Source organism: Numida meleagris, chromosome 5 (assembly GCF_002078875.1).
Source record: "Numida meleagris isolate 19003 breed g44 Domestic line chromosome 5, NumMel1.0, whole genome shotgun sequence".
Lineage (NCBI taxonomy): Eukaryota > Metazoa > Chordata > Aves > Galliformes > Numididae > Numida > Numida meleagris.
In genome coordinates this window covers 4587467-4605398 of record NC_034413.1, presented here as the reverse complement: position 1 = coordinate 4605398, position 17932 = coordinate 4587467, and the positions used below count along the sequence as shown (strand labels likewise).

The 17932-nt window shown below is 42.4% G+C and overlaps 1 protein-coding gene across 12 annotated transcripts in view; it reads right to left on the bottom strand.

Moving 5' to 3' along the window:
* The window catches only part of FGFR2 (fibroblast growth factor receptor 2), a 78053-nt gene that overhangs the window by 31230 nt on the left and 28891 nt on the right, over positions 1 to 17932 (bottom strand). For all 12 annotated transcript variants that reach the window (XM_021397742.1, XM_021397747.1, XM_021397736.1 and 9 more), the window contains one exon: positions 13948 to 14071. In XM_021397742.1, the coding sequence (XP_021253417.1) occupies positions 13948 to 14071 (124 nt within the window). The remainder of the gene's footprint in view (positions 1 to 13947; positions 14072 to 17932) is intronic.

Sequence of the window (17932 nt, the reverse complement as noted above, 5' to 3'; positions counted from 1 at the left end):
CAGTATATTTAATGTGATCTAATGTAGCTTTTTATTTATTGGCTAGCCTAAGCACTTCATAAACGATATTCATTGAGCTGGCATTATTGAACATGCTGCTTCATCTGGGCATCCAGAGAGGCATTGCAGCCAGCATTCCCAGCCTGGTTTTGTGGATGTTTCTGAGCAAAGCATCGATGGGAGCCTTCTTCTCAGCTAGGAGGGGAGGCAACTTCCCACCTACATCACCAAGCCCAACCTGAATGCTGCTCCTTTGTGTTGAACTGGGCATGAGCCTGGACAATGCAACCCTTCAGACAGCTGCAGCTCTCATCCTTCTCTCAGTGGGAACTCATTCCCTTCTCCACAGAATCAGAGAATCATCAAGGTAGGAAAAGTCCTACAAGATCATCCAGTCCAACTGTTCGCCTATCACCAATAGTTCTCACTAAACCATGTCCCTCAACACAACATCTAAATGTTCCTTGAACACCTCCAGGGTCGGTGACTCCATCACCTCCCCAGGCAGTCCATATGAAAGCTTAACTCTACCCACTTCTTTTCATAAGAATATAAAGTTAATACTGACTTACACACAGGTTCAGTCTATGAATCAGAAGTGAAGAGCTCATTGCTTATCACTGCCTGATCTTCTCCTGTGCTCCAGGAATTCTTTCGAGGGTCAGGAAAAAAGGAGTGAATCTAAATATTTATTTTTAGAGGCTGTACGCTGCAATAGCTATGGCGTTAAGAGCCAAATCAACTGAATTTCAAATCAAGTGCTCCTTCTTAAACACACTAGTTTCCAATAAACTGTTTCACAAGCAAACATTGCGAGTGTAATAGCAAATAATGATGCCCATGGAACAATGGGATCTTTCATACCGTCCAATATATTTGGCATGCGGCAAACATCTACTGGGAATTTATTCACTGAGGCTACGCTGGCAGCACACTACAAAGCAGCAGTCTTACTTTACTTGTGGCAAAAGTGCATTTGTATTGCAGTTATTAAATTATTCCATGGCTATGGATGTCGTTTTCAAAAGACCTAGGAACAGTTTAACTTTTTGTTTTTACGTGTAAATTATGGTAGACTGTACAAATTACTATTCTACCAGAATATTCTAGAGAAAACTTTTAAAGTTTCTCACCTTATCCTAAATAAGCTCTAACTCCATCTCCGTCACCCCTTCATTTGGGTACAAAAACAGCAAGCAAGATCTCTCTTTAATAGAAACCTTACACCATCTTCCAAAACTTATTACAGCTGCCTTCGGTATAAAATGAAACCTTAGAGAATGTTATTTAAAATGTTTTTTAGAAGTCAGTAGGCCTCATGTTTCATTTCTCCACATCAGGGTTTGATTTCCTTTGTGACCTTACTCGCTGCCCCTTAAACAAACCAGAGAATGAGGCCTGAAACATCTTGGAAAAGTTCCCACTATGCCAGCACCAACACACGAAATGTGTTTAGTTGATCCCGATAGCCATCAATGATTTAATCTTTTATCGATGACTGTCAGACGTTTCCTCTACCAAAATAGAAAAGGCCAAGCTAAGAAGTAAAAGCAAAGGTCTTACATTCTTATCCCAAATTCCTTAAAAAAATTAAAGAGTGTATGCATATGCATAGGTAAAATGTTTGTGAAATTTCTGCTCTGAGGGTATGTGTGCCAAAAAAACAAACTTCAGTTACCCTCCAACGTGCAGGGCTGTGTCTAGTGTCCATTCAGCTCCCCTGCCTCAGCAGAAGGGAGTACTGTCGGCGCACAAGAAACACAGAGGATCATAAATATCACAGTGCACATACAGCAGGGTTTCATGACAATCCTGGAATCCACGGGCCACAAGAAATGACATGCATGTTGAGGAAAGTAACAAAATGCAGACAAAACTTCCACTAATGACTAAAGATATTCTGTACAGCATCATTGCTTGGAAACAGTCATTCCAGGATGTTATTCTGTCTTTGCTATATCTCAGCAAACTACCAACATTTAAGGATTTTGCTTTGGTACTGTCACAAACCGTATTTGTAAATCTCACATCACCTTTTCACATTTAAAATACAAGCCTTACATTTGTAAGCAGTTATCACCACTCAAACAAATGGCTGCGCTAATATTGTATGGAATATCATATTTTCTTTTTTATTAAATACTAGCATAAGGGTTAAAGATGCTTTCTAAAATATCTTAAAAGCTGGTGAAACTGATTTTACATTATATAATAATTACAATTAGAATCATCACCAAACTATAGTGACTCTGTACATCTCTAGTTATTTCACCCAAACAATATTTTCGTATCAAACAAGCTGGCAATCAAGCTTGCAACTCTGATACCCTACTGGTCTCAATATGGCCCTTCGTTCATCGTTATTGAATTGAAACAGAACCTAAAGAAATAAATCTTTGCTATCTGGCTACTTTAAATTTAGTGTTCCATTCTCACTGCTAACACAACGTTTCAAAAAGAAGTCAACAGCTTATGCTATAATACAGAAAATTGCCCCCATAGATTACCTGTCTTCAAGCATACTAAACACTACATTTCGTAGGCCACAAAAAGTAGTAGATACAAGTTTTGCTACCATAAATATTAGTTACTTCGTCAACTATATATAGATCTACAAGATTTTACATAGATACGCCCTGCTTGATAGAGCAGACTTTTCTGGTTCAACTAAAACATAATGGATGTTTAAAAAATGAAGAATATTTTCTGTATATTGATCTGAAAGCAAGCTGAACTAAATCACTGTGTATAAATCTCAGTAGGTTATCTTTCATTTTTATTCCAATTCTTCCGTAAGCCTAACTTTATAATACTTACAGAGAGAAAGCTTGCTTAATTCTGGATCCCACCTTAAAAAGCAGACACCAGTTTGTTTTCCCCAATTTGCAGTTTTGTTACAAGACAAGAACGGTTTCATTTGGGGAGACAATTATCTACAAACGGCAGTGAAACTGGTTGTTCATGTAAGGAATATCAAATTCAAGGCTACAAACATCTAACTAAAGCCTACACCACCATAAAAGCATCCTGGGCGTAAACATTTCTGCTCAAAATTGCTTGAGCAATTCTGATAGCTTATCTATCGGCAAACAGAGTTGCTATCGGAAAAGACAACGGACAAAGAGAGCTGCCCAATGGCTCAGAAGAAACTCTCATTTAGTCTGTTAATGTTAAAACTTTAGAATGCCTTTCTCTAAGACAGGAAACTGTAAAGAATGCAAGGTAGCTGGAAAATTTCAAGTTTCCTAAAAATGGGCACAAATGGAGGGAGCTGCGCAGGAATCTCCCAGCCTTATAAGACAACTGGAAATGGGTGGCAAGGAGCAAATCCTGCCACCAGCAGCGCAGGGAAGTCAGCCTGGAAGCGACTACTGGAGCCTGCACGCTTCCCAAGGAGCTCCTGAGAACTGGCCCTTTCAGCAGTTTAAGGCCCTGGACAGGTGTTTCCTTCAGGAAGTCACCTCTCTCCAATGTTTGGCTTCATCTCATCCAATATTTTTGCTGACCCACTGAAACCTTAGTTAGAGGGAAAACTAAGAGATGAGAAGCAGGAACACCATGATGCTGGGATGTGGGATTAAGATGCCAAGAGATGGAGGGGGTCGATAGGGGCCAGAAGGCAAATTTTACAGCCAACAGTGACCAGAAGATCTGATCCCACCACTGGTCCTAGTGTCTAGGGGGTGCGGGAATGAAAAAACACAGAAGAGAGGCTGCTTGTGGAGCATGCCAGCTGAACGAAGATGTAGGACAGGGCTTGCTGCTGCCAGAGACCAAAGAGAGCCTATTGAGGCTGAAAAAGTGCCACTGCCGCTCCTGGAGCGTGCTGGCAGGGAAAGGAGACAATAACCCCGGAAGCGGTGAGCTCCAGGTCCCATCTAGAGGCCAAGTCTCCTTAGCAACCTGGCTGTATCGAGGGCTGAGAAGAGCTCTGGCAATTGTCTATCCAAGCCTCCCTGCCACCCCAGGACAGACAGTTCAGGACCTTTCATGGGAGCTAAAAGCCAGAACCAAAGTCCATTGAAGTCAGGGGAAGAACTCACATGGATTTCAATGAGCTATGGATAAGGCATTTGATTCTTTTCAGAAAAAAAAAATGGAAACTTATTTTTTCCTTTTGAATGTGCTTGTTTCCTCTCCTTGCAAGCATGTGATTTAAGTGCGAGCTAAGAAAATAAAAGCTGAATAGCAAATGCAAAAGTTCTGGGGACAATGGAGAGAACCTCAATTAAAAGGGAGAAAATAAAAGAAAAAGTAAGCTTTTCATTAGACAAACACATTTACCAAAGCCTTTACCATCAGTCTTGAAATGCTACTGACTCCTAAGGAATCGTCTTGACAGCTGACACTGTGAACCTACAGAGAGCTCCAACGATGCCTCTAAGTGTGCCATCAGTAACCATTCTGGATCCATAGCCCTCGGTAGAGATTCTGTATATTCAGTCATTGTGCAACGTCTGTAGCTTTGAAAAATGTTCATGATCTGTAAATTATAGGTCTCTAAAAGCATCCTCCAGTCTTTTAGGCTAGGCAGCAATCACATGCCCTTGCCACGGCTTTGGCTTAGCATCTCTAACTTGTAGGACTGATTCTGTAGTCTTAAAAAAAAATCAAACACAGCCTTTTTCATCATATACCTGGACTGAAATCAGTCCTACCTTACCAGTGTGTAAGAACATTTACTGGGCTGACCACAGCCTGCAATCACTACCAGTTTGGGCTAAATATCAACCATTAGGAGATGAATGCTTAATCCCTCACATTAAATGAGGAAAGATCTACCAGTAGAACAGCCTACTCTGGCTGACAGTCAATGAGCTGGTTTGGAAGGAAAGACAACAGTCAGCGTCCTTCAGGAAAGATCCCACCTACACAAACTGCTAATCTGGCCCTGGTCCACAAGCACTCAGAGGCTGGATTAATTATTGCTCTCTGAATTAGAGAGCCCCATTGAGGAGAGTCCCAGAGGCAGCCAAGGCATGAGGAACTGCCACTCAGGTTTCCCTATAAATACAGTCTTATCCAAGTTCATACAAAGGATCTGCCTTGAAGTTACACTTGCTTTCCATACCCCTGGGTGGAGCGACGTTGGAGGGGTCTAACCAAACAGATGTCAGAGTCCCTGTAGAATTTCCTCCTTCAAGGTAGCTCTCTACACACCAGCCAAGCCAAACCTTCACTTCCCTTCTTCAGCAATAAGCAATTGCTTATGGGGGGCTGTACTCTACAAAAGGCTGGAAGGCAAACACTGCTAAGCCCACTATTTGTTCAGTGGTGTGTAGGAGTAAAGTTGGGTGCTGGCCGCTCTTGCAGAAGATCAGAAACAACTGAGCAGGTGCAAGCAAAATGCCTCCGCTAATTAACGTCACACGCAGTATATACGTGAGCCAGGAGCTGAGCAGCTTCTACCAGCTGCATGTCAGTTTGGTTTCCCTTCTGCCTAATGTGAAGCATCGCATATTGTTTATAGCCAATTCAGAAGTGCTGCTGAACTGTCATGTTCCATTTACACGTACATACATACACGCCCCTCAAACCACCACCTCTGAGGCAATTTATACACACCGAGGTATCATCTACAGTACGTCATGGACAATGCTCTCTCCTCAAGCTCTCTGCAAAACCGTGAGATGCTTTAAGGCTAAAAGGAATAACAGATCACTGTCATTAAATGTTCAGAGATAAAGACCATCCCTGACAAGAGCGCTTGATAAAGAGCAGGAGCTTTCAGACCGACAAGCAGAACAGCGCGTGGAGCAGACCAGCAATACCAGCGCTGATGAAATCATGCCTTGCAAATTTTGGCATCTTTTACCAATAGGTACAAGCCAACAAGTGCTCGTGCTGTCCAACATTTCCATGCAGCACGAGTCTCCACATAACAGCATTTCCTATGCTCCCCAGAGAAGCAGTCTCAGTGGCCAGGAGCTCCAAGGGGTGTCAGGGCTCCCAGCCCTCACACAGGAACCCACAAGGCCTAGAGCAGCACTGGGCCATGGGGGGGCAGCGAGGCGGCCAACATCCACAACTACATCCTAATCTTCTCTCCTCAAATTCAGGACTCTTTTATATAAACGTGAGGTATTTCTTTTTGCAGACATTTTGTCACAAGCATCAAAAGCAGGCAGCCTCCTACTCACAGCAAAGCATTTACCATTCCATCCAACCTCCTCGTGCCATCCTGCTAACCAAGATCAGTCAAGTACAAGGCAGCGCCTTTTTAAATCTTCGCAGAAATGAATCAGATATATTCAAACTCTTTGTCCTTGGCTTCACCACCTTCACCTCCAATTGGAAGTAATGGCACTGTTATTACAGCAGGCAAAGCTCCCACTGATGTTCTCCCATCTGTCTCTTTGGACAGCTCTACAGCAGAGCTTTAGCTTGTGGTCTTGTACACATTTTAGCTAAAATTCATCTTTGCCTAGCACCTTTACAGCACCAGTTCATCTGCACACCTCTTCTCATATGGCAGCAAGCCAAGGAAGAGAAAGCTGCAACAAGACTGAATGATTTGCTCAACACAAAGACTGTTCTTGTCAGTGAGAACAGCACAAAAATCACAATCAGAACTAGCTAAAAACTATCCATTAAGTCCATACGTATACTGGGGGGTTGAATGAGACAGGAGAACATCCAGCAAGCCAAGGCCTAAGGCAGACAACATGCATATTCTTGCTGTAAAACACAAAACCACCAATAGGGCTTTAGGACCACTTTGTCCTTAAAGCAAAGCCCAGTTCTCAGGCTGACATCATGTGGGTTTCACTGGCATCATGGTGCAAAAGAAGTCATAGCAGAAAGTTCTAACTTTCAGTGCTAACCCTGGAGCTCACCTGCAATACCTCTGACACAGCACATGCATAAGCAAAAGCTTCTTGCATTTCTAAACAAAGAGGGGAGAGGCCTTACTTTGGTGCGAGAAAAACACAGGGAACAGAACAAAGAAGAGCTGAAATTTTCACTGAAATTCTTTCCACTGTGCCCTAAAAGAGACTACAAGTGATAATGAAAAACAACTTGCAGCTCCTCACAGAGAAGTGGTTACATTTTATTGCTCTGTCCATTTCCAGAGAATGCATTAATTTTCACACGCAGAGATATCATCCTTTGTACGGTCCACAGCTCCCAGCACTCAGCTGCTTCCCCAAACCACAGAGACAGCACTGGGGTCCAGCACAACTGGGCTTCCCACTGGGCTCTACCCAAGGTTTGCCATCCAAATACCATCTCTCCCACAGAAGACCTTGATTATACACGTGCCATTATATTTCTAGTAATTCAGGTTAATCCAGGTGAAGTTTTCAAGACACGTGCAACAGCTTTAACAAGAAACACTTCGTCTGGCCACACATGGACACAAAGATTGCATTCCAAAACCAGAACGTTTTTCCTCTATGTCAATGTTTTTCTGATAGGCATTATATATACCCTAACGGAGAGCTTGCTTCAAATGCAAAATCATCACAGCGATTTCCCACTTGACCATCTATCAGATGTTTACAGTGAACAAATAGACACGTATTAACTTGTCAGCACAGAACACAGGAACAAATTATGAACAATTGCTTTGATCGCCTCGTTTACAGTGGTGATTGTAAACTAAAAAAAAGACTTTCATAAGCATCTGGTCAACACTGAGTTCGTTATTCAAATTCTAACAGTATCGGTGTTTTTCCTTCCATGAACACAGTCAAATTTCTACATATTCATGCAACCTTTGAAATAGCAATATGAAATAATCATCAGAATATTTTACATTTGCAGAGGAGTTCGATACCCAAAAGTGCTTAACAAACTATGATTTTTAATGTGGCCTTTACATCATAATTCAATTATATATCATTTCGTTTTTATGTTTAAATGGAGCAACTGCTGCTGAAGCTGCACCATGGGAACGGGACTAATCCAACAATGACCAAATTAATTTAAATCCAGAAAACTCATAAAATACAGCCACCTCTGGATTTCAAGTTACACAGCGGTTGGCACAGCAGCAAGAGGACACCCACATGAAAGCTGTCAGGATAACCTTTCCTCTAACAGCCACAGAATGCCACTTCTCACTGATTTGTCCACACTTGAGTACTCCTTGATGTATCACCCTCTCACCTCACTCCAGTACCTGTCCGTCAAGGTCTTTTCTTTCCTGCACTGTAAACCTCTCAGAAAACCCCCCAAGCTTACACTGCAGCATCTTCCCAGCCCCACTGCCCTCAATCTCACCTCTCTACAGCCACAAACAACCCCTGACATCAAACCACTCCATCCCACTCAAACTCCAGCCCACTGTTCAGCACCATCCCTGTCCACTTCCACCACCTCTACATCTCTTTTAATCCTAGCTTAATCCCCAAAACCTATGATGCTTTTGTCCCCGGGGAACGCTCACTCCCCACAAGGGTGAGCATCCCAGCTAAAATCTGCGGCTGTGGGATTATCTGCAGGTACAGGCACGGCTCTCAACACGCGCCAACTGCATGCTGAACAACACAACAGTCTGCTTAGCATCTTCGGGCAACTCCTGCAAATTCCTCCTTGTATTTCCACAAGTGTGATACTGCATGAATTAGGAGGCATGATTAAAAATGATAATAAAAGGGCTGAAACAATATCCTGTTCATCATTCATCAAAAGGAAGAGAAATGCCTGCCTTGGGGCTGTAATAAGACAGAAAGTGGGACAGGGAGAGCGGTCCTCCCCCAGCAGGCTCCGCAGGAAGCACTCCAAACATGACAAATGCAGCGTTCACCCAGCAGATGAAGTAATGACACCAGCATTTGTCCATAAAATGTAATTTAGCCAGACTACCCCAATGAAATCAGAAGCTTTAGTGCTATAAAACTAGGGTTTGGGAATATTTCTGCCTTATTAAGAAGGAAGAGAGGGACCTCTGAGCCTTCCTTTTCCTTCAGCTAAACCATCACACTGTGGCCTTTGTTTTTGGGAGCAAGCTGCACAGCCTCCAGCACTGAACAATCTGCATAGTTTCTTCTCAGGTGCGCACACCTTGCCAAAAGCCAAGTGCCAGGTGTAAAGTCCACGCTCAGCCTTATCGGTACACAAAATAAAATCTTCTTCCCTCTCGGCCTAACCAAACACCCAAGGGCAGGCAACAGCAGGGATACCTGCACGCTTGCAGCCCCTGTCTCATCATGCCACAGGCCGCAGGCAGCTGGGTGAGGATGTCAAGCCAAAGCTTGTCCCCATGAGGAGCAGCAACAACTACAAATCCAGCTGCCAGAAGCACAAGTTTGGGCTTGGTCGCAATACCTACATTTAACTCCTGCCAGGCAAGAGTGATGCAACGCACGAGGCACGCGTTCAGCCGCTGTCAGTTCTCTTCAGATGTAACCTGACTGCTAAAAATAATTCTTTGGAAATTAAGGAACAAACTAATTCTGAATTTCATTTTGACAAAACAAGTCTTGGTGAGAACAAATAACAGTGCATATGTTTTTACGAATTCAGGAATGACAAAGTGGAAACATGTCGTTAAAAAAAAAAAAATTCATCCATTCCATGCTCACAGCAAGAGCCTTTAAGAGCACAGGAAAACCCAAAAATAAAGCTGACCAGAAACAAAAGCAAAGTTTTTTTTTTTCTTGTGCCTAAACTAAAGGAAATATAAACAATGAACAAGCATCAAGAGCAAAAAGAAGATTCCATTTTAATGAGATTTTGTTTGTTTAATAACACGCCATAAAAAGCATGAGTAAAATTTACTCTAACGCCCTCTAAACCTCCAAGGGTTCAGAATACAAGTGCTTTTCTACACAGCCATCAGTAAAAGCACTCATATGTAGAATTTCTGGGGCACAAGGTTTAAGCTGAGAGCCATCTAAAATGCCTCTGGACCTCGTTCCTTAATGATGTGAGCCAAAGGCGTGGCTAGCAGGCAAACTAGAAGCTCAAAGTAAAGTTAAACTTGTTGCAAAAGGACTTTTAAAAATATATACACACATTTGTGACAAGTTATGTTCACTTTTATAGTAAACAGCAGGGTCTTCTTACTCCACATTCTTGGGAGATGCGTCGTGCCATGGCAGCTGCTTGTAAGACCCCGTAAATGAGGTAATGTGCAGGACTTCATCTGAAACCAAAACGAGCTTTTGTTTCCCTGGATGATGACATTAAATAGGACAGAAATGGCTACCTGCACTATGCGTGGTAAAGACTAACCCTTTTTTGCTGTTAAAATATAAATTCAATTAGTTACTTCCATGCTTAAGCAGAACTGCCGCTGCTGAAATTGTACTCCAGCGATAATTGCAATCCAACAGTGATCTAATTATGTACGAGTCTCAGTGGCTGCATTCCCACGTTGCTTCCTACAACCCGGATTCACTACAATACAACTCACACGTGAAAACCACAGTTTTCAAGCACTCTCCCTTAAGACTGTTTGACTTTATATATGTTTAATGAGAACGGAGTCAGTCTATTAGCAAGCTTACTATAACACTGTGAGTTTCTACCTGCCATTAAACACGAAAGAATAGAAAGGCACTTGAGCCGTGTGCAGAAACCAGCTGATGGGCTGAACTGTACAAGGGAAAGAACATTCTTTTAATTAAGGTGTTGGAGAAGGATTCGAGTACCAGCCTTCGTTTTTGGCTCTGCCACCAGCTTCCTCTGTGACCCAGGGCAAGAAATTTCATTGCTCCGCAGCTGGTTTTCACATCTATAAAACAGACAGTGACATTTCCTTCTCCCAGTCTCTGCATTTAGGTTGTAAGCAATTACTGTGCGCTGGCATGCTGCTTTGGGCAACAAATAGCTGATATTAATTGAAGCCTCTGGGTTGCACTCCAATAAATATCTGGAGACTGCTCCTCTTCCTTCCCAACAGCATTTTGCACGGTCACCCTTAGCCACTGATGCCATCAGCACAGCTGCAGCCCAAGTCCCTGCCTGGAGACAGGAAGGGCGAGGAGCAGGGGCCCTTGAGGGTGTCCCAAACACTTCAAGAATGACCTCGCTCAGCACAGAACATCCTGCCCAACTCCACTGGATGGTTTCTCCCTAGCATTGTCAATGTGGACAAGCATTTGCTGTTACAAAGAGAGGCTGCCGACAATTCACTGCTTTATTCCTCAGCATTTTCTAACTCGCATTGTAAAAAATCCAGTACGAGCGCTTTGCCAAGTTTGTAAATTTGAACAAGACCATCTGAGCGGAGTTGACTGTTTTAAGAGGGTTCTTGCAAGTAATTACAAGGTAAAAACAAGAATAATTCACACCTACACTTGCACTGAAAAACTTCTCAGCCTTGCTGGCTCCAGGCTTTTAATTGTCGAAAGAGTTCAAGGTTTGGAAAATTATTGGCATCAAGTCATACTGGATATTCCTAACCAGCATTGTGTCATTACTTGGCAGGATTTTTGCTGGGATACTTCCCAAATCTGTGACATAATCAGAGGGTTCTCTGCGTTACTCCATATATTCAGACGCTTGTGTTCATATAATACATTACCATGTTTAATACCATTTGCTATTACTTACACTTAATCAACTCTGGAATCAGTTAAACCGTGTAGGAAAAGCAATTTCAGAGGCTTTCAACTGACAGTTTTCCACACACAACCTGGCCTAAAATTATGACCTGAAGCTTGTAGGATGTTGTCTACGTGTGCAATAGCCTCTAAACAAACACCCATAACTCTCTACAGCCCTATGGGAATGGAAAACTCATATAAAGGAAAAAAAGAGAGAGAAAAAAGGAAAAAAAAAAATCCAGAAAATTAACTTCTGTAGAACTGTCTTAACTAGAAAACTGTCAGAGTTTCCCCTTCTGCCTGTTGTAATTTACTGCTTCAACAATTTCTTGCCCAACCTCCACAATTATCGCAAGCTTTCAGCAACACTGAAATGGCTGAGCTCTCTAGCATCAATGCCCCTTTCAGCTTAACGCCCCAGTGCAGAACCTCTTGAGAGACTCTCAGTAAATTCAACCCACAGTATTAGTTATCTTAGGGTATACAATCCTATATGTATGTTTTCAAATTAAACTAACAATGATACCCTTTCACACACCAAAACGAATGCAAAAAGGGAGCGAAACGACAAAGCATGCTGTGCTCCATAATGCCAGCTGTGATCTGCAAAATTGACTTTTGCTTTCCCAACTCCTAGGGCCCAAGGGTGAATTTTCCCCCAGGGAAAATCAAGTGCCCTTTGGGTGCCACGAGCTGGGTACCCAGCACCCCAGGTCACCAGTCACTTTTGAAGAATTTGACCTCACTATTTATGTTTCTGCCTCTCTATAGGAAAGGAATAGACATTTCACTAAGTGACATCATCCTTATTGCCATTCCACCCATTCACACAAGTCACTATAATTTACAGCCAGGAAAAATAAACTTCTGCACAATATTCCTCAACGTGAGCCATTCAAAAGGCTCAAAGGGAGAGAGGAGGTGAGAGAACTTCTGACAAATATTTGCTCAAGTGACCGCATCATCCATGAGCATATTTGCTAGAAAAAAAATGGGTGAAGAAATTTATGGTCACCTTGAAGCACGCCAGACAGGGACTGGGGCAGCAACAAGGAAAAGGAACAAGGGAAAGAAAGGGAATTTTTAATCAGTTTCTCATGAGCAAGGAAAAATCCCAGTATTGCAAAAGAGGCTTTTTCCTCTTGTGCAGCTTTAAGCAAAAACAACGCTGAGCCAATCTTGATTCCCAAAAGGATTAAGAAAATAGCAAAATAATTTCCAAAGAACTTCCAAAAGTCCCCAGGTGCTCATCCCGACATTGCCCCCTGTAAGGCCAGGCAGGATGAGCAGCATGCAGGGCACTGTGCCCTGCCTGCCCCGACAGCCACCATTGCTTTGCCCTCAATAAATGGTGTTTAAGCAAACGTTCAGGCAAAAATGGCTTTGCCAGCCACTTGGTTCACCTCAACGATGTTCATGGCTCACTCCACCAAGGATGACAAAATACTGCCAATGCTGTAAAATTTCTCAGGCTGTTTTCAGCATTAACTACCTAAAAAACAAGGAAAGGTGAGTCTGGGAGCTCAGACCAGCTTTGAAAACATCGATGTATAGGGACTGTGCTGGGGCTCCAGTCTGACAGCATCCTCATCACAAAATGCCCTCCTTCCTCTCCTGCGGCACGAAGGCTAAACCCTTAGATTTAGGATTTCTGCAGATTTAAGTGGTCCTAAATAACGCAAGGGACATACTTTTATTCATGTAAAAATAATCAGCAGACAGGGAAATGAAAACTTTGTCCTGCTCTGGCCAAATACACTGAAACTTACATTAGGATTCACTGTAGAAAACAAGTCGGGCTGCCAGTCACCAGCCAGAAACAGTTTACAGTAATAACATTCATTTTTAATTTCAGTACTGACCAAAATTAGTTCATTCCCAGAGCTTACAAAGCTCAGATCGCCCCATGAGCTGGGGACTCAGCCCACTCAGACACACTTCAGAAACAGCAGGTCAGACCTCCAAAGGTACTACTACCAAGTCCTGCTGTGACAGCCAGACTGATTATTTTGGATAGCAACAACTGTGGATTCATTATAACTATCCACACCCCTCCAAGGCTGATCACCAAGAGTATACTGGCACAAAATTTGTGCCAACATAGTTGTACCTGCAAAAACTAAGTTGTAACACTAATACTTAAAACTGCATTAGTATTTGCTATTTGCTCGTACGCATATCGCAGCAACAAGCAACTACAAGGAGCTTCCTTGCACAGATATTACAGCTTTGCCAAGACATAGGTAATTAGTCCTATAGACACGATTAAGACAGATGAATACATTAAGTTATGCAGGAGTTGTTTATGCAGTGAATTCTTATCTTCCGACTGCCATGAAATAATCATCAACATGAAGTAAAATCTATTGGCTTAGCTTTAAATGCTTTTATAAAGAAACTCGGCCATTAAATAGCAGCATCCTCACGTGTTTGACAGCGCATTACTTACCAACAACATCAAGGTGGTAAGTGTGATTGATGGAGCCATACTGGTTTTCCACGATGCACGTGTAATTTCCTTTGTCGGACGGGACGACGCTCTCCATGATGAGACTCCAGTGCTGGTTGCGGACCTGGAGGGTTGTAAACAGAAACTGAGCACTTCCCCAGCACATCATCCCCCTCTCCCCCTCCAAAACAACTGTTCCGCAATTAGTTAATCTATCTTTTGTAGTCCGTGCTCAAAATTAGTCTCCTCTGCGTTCATCGGGACTCTATTTTATGCCTGATCAGGTACAGCAGTGGAAGCTTTCATGTACTCCTTTATAAACGTACCCTCAGCCCTAATTTGAGCACTTCAGCCTTCAGTGCACATCCAGTTCTATCAAGCTTAAAACAACGGCGCCAATTAGCAGCAGTTGTCTTACCAGGCTTACCTCTCAATCCACTCCAGCACGAATTCACACCCTCCAGATATTAACCATCTGTCTCCAAACAATCATCTGATAATATTAACTACCCACGAGCAACATGGGATGGATGTGATCCCCTAACATCCAGGTCTGTGTTTTGCTCTGATAGCTCAATTACACAGCCTGCATTTTGGAGAAACAAAGTGCAGAAGGGCAGTGCCTGGGCTCCCTCCCAGGGACACAAGGAATCATATCTCCTAATGCCACAGGGTACTGCAGCTGGAAGACATGGTGGCACCTCCCAAAAAATGACTGGAAAGAGAACCCTCGCTGAAACAGAATAGAATATGCACTTATTTCACACAGTCCTTGGACATAATGTATTAAAGGTGCTGGTTCTGCTCCCATTTGAATTCAAAAGGAGCGTTGGCAATGCTCTCACAGAAAATAGGATCCAGCCCAATACCGGAAGGATACAGAGCCATCTCGTACACATATATATTCTCTGCATCATAAATTAGGGCCCCAAATGACCTCTTCTGGCTATCCGTTGCTCCTTTGCTTCAGAATTACCCATTTGACAAAGTGCTCAAAAACCTTAACATCGTGTAGCTGTAATGTATTTTAGCAAATAAAATAAAACACGGTCTGGTACAGTAATTTTAATCATCCAAATTGAAAGCAGTAATTCAGTGCAGTACACCAGAAAAATTTATTGACCGTTCAGCAACACTTCCAGTAACTATACACTCTTGAAAGATCATCACAACTGCAGGTCTGAAACCCTGCTTCTTGCTCTGCTGTTCTGTACGTCCTTACCCAGCAGGAAGGGGCTGCTCAGGGCTGCTGCCAACAGTGTAAGTAAAAATGCCTTCACTCCAAAGCTTAGGAGTCCTGACTGGCCATGTGGGCTTGGAAAAGCAAATAAAATGCTGGTGAACCCACAGCACCTGGTGGAGGGCATGGATGCTAACCAAAGCATTGCAGGGTGTGTGATAACAGGACCCCAGGATCTCCAGCCCCAGCTCCCCCTTTTGGTGCTAGGCATCAAAACAATACATGGATGGTTGTTTTTTTTTTTTCTTTTCACAGCATCAGGAGCTTAGAAATAAGTTTAACAAGATAGAAACAGTTTATTGATTGAATAAGGAGATAATAGAATACTAAGTCAGCGTTTGCTCACAAAGAATTACTGTAGAACATTGGTCAATCAATATTTTACTAATGTATGAGCTGTTTTGGGTGAGACTTGATCAAAGTTGTTTTTTTTTTTTGCCATTACATATTACAAATTTATAAATTCAGAATTAGAACAAGTGTTTTTAACTTACTCGATCACAAAACAGAAAGGATAGAACATAGTTCCGGAAAGGTTAAAACAAAAAATATAACAAGCTGTAAGCAATTAACTGCTAGGAAAACACAAGAAGTTGTGTAGCATTCAATAGGAAAGTATCTTACTTCTAGTAAGTGCGTATACTACATGGAAACATTAGAAGCTTTTTGTGTAATTTCCCTTCTTGCAATTCCAGTAAGTAGTAATTCAGCAAATCTAATGAGTTGCAAGAGATGTTTTTACATTAAAAAAAAAAAAACCTGAAGTCTCTTTAGTTTAAGCTAAATAACTGCTGCAAAAGCCATAAAACATTTATGACAGATTATCATACTACTGGATTTATGCTGTGAATCTGGATTCAGCTAGATTCAGCTTTGGCTGATTGCTTTCTGCGTATGAGTGCAGCACTGCAAAGCCCAGTTGAATGCATCAGCCAGTGATGAGGGCAGCTTCTCCCAACAAAGACTCCCAAACTGGACCCCTCATTCTGAGTCACAGAGTGGCTTGGGTTGGAAGGAACCCTAAAGCCCACCCTGTTCCAACCCCCTGCTGTGGGGACAGCTCAGGCTGCTCAGGGCCCCATCCACGGCCTTGGGCACCTCCAGGGATGGGGCACCCACAGCTCTCTGCACAGCCCAGTCACTATCAGACTGGCAAATGTCCATCTCCTGTTTATAAGCTCCCTGTAAGTAATGGAAGACCACTGAAAATCCGGTATTGACTCATCTGGCAAATCACTGAGATGCTTTTTTGGGCAATCTTCTCCATGAAATTCTTAACCAATCCTTCCAGTCTCTCCAAATAATTCAATTTTTAAACTAAGTCACCGATGTGAAATATATACAGCTATCTTTTAAACATAACTTGGTGGTGAGCAAACCTAACTGGAATCAAAATTCAATGGGCAAGGAAGTTTTCATAGAAATATTTTGCTTTTTGCATATGCAAAAATTGTGGACAATTATTTAATTTTAGTAATAAAATAATCTCAGTAACTAGATACACCATTAAAAGTTTTCATCTAACAAAAAAAAAAAAGTACAAATGGGTCAATATTAAACGAATTTCAAAGAAAAAAGGTCAGAAACCAAAATCCATTTCCCCACAAAATCTGCACAGTTCAGACAAACGGGTATTGCTCAGGGAATGAGAACAAGCACGGAATATCCACAGGAAAGCCACAGGTTTCTGCAGTTCCTAAGGAGTCAGCATTCCTTCTTTTACTCCACATGTACATGGCTGAATTTAAATGCGGAAAAGACCACTGTAGGGATGAAGCTTATCAAAAGGCATATGTGAAAACACACACCTGTTAATACTTAAACAGTGTCCACTGATAGAAGTACATTTACTTTCCGGGTGGTGTATAGAGAAAAGTGAAGGCTGCTGTATTCTCACAAAGAGGGTTTAGAGCATTCACTCTAAAAAATCATAAAATACCTTAAAACACGCAAGCAAGAATCACCACCACGCTTGAGGCGGCATTAAAAAAATAATAAACAAGGTGTTTAGAAATTCAATAACCAATCTTCTCCTCCTTACTGCAGGAAGTTCAGATACGCTCTGAAAAAACAGAAGGGTCAATTTTGAATTTCACCACCCAGAATTAGTCACGGCAGAGGAATTTCGCACTGGGAGCTATCTTGGCTAGCACATACACCCTTCTGCTAGCCTGCCTGAATGTAAATTGACTCAAGACATTCCCCAGACAGAGGGACAAAGTGCTACAGACCGCTATCTGATTGCGATACAGAGCATACAAAGGAGAGATATCGTGGCTCAAAGCAGCAGGAGAGAGGTGGCTGGTGGTTTACTGGACAACTTCACTTCTTCCTTCCCTTTGTTCTTAAAGCCCCTTCCAAAAGGAAGCATTAAGTCATGTGGTAATGGCAGATATGGCCACATTTGGTTCACGCTATTCTGTTTGCTGAAAGTATTTTCTGTATGAAGGTCTATGGCAGAAGAACTTTACAAGCTGCAATGCCTAGGCTTAAGACAAGCTGGTGTACAAGAAATATTTTGGGCTGCTGTTAAAGCCGGCTGCACGTGGGCCAATACAGGAAGACTAACTCTCTTCTGAGGATTCCTTTGCAGAAAACATGTCAGCACAGAGCTGTCGAGAAAATACAATTCTCCTTATTCCCCAGTCATTTTGAGCAAGCCTGCAGTGACCTCACTCTCCAACAAATAAAGGACACAGTGTCCAGCAGCTCTGGAGGCCTCATTCTTTAGGAGTCATCCACTGA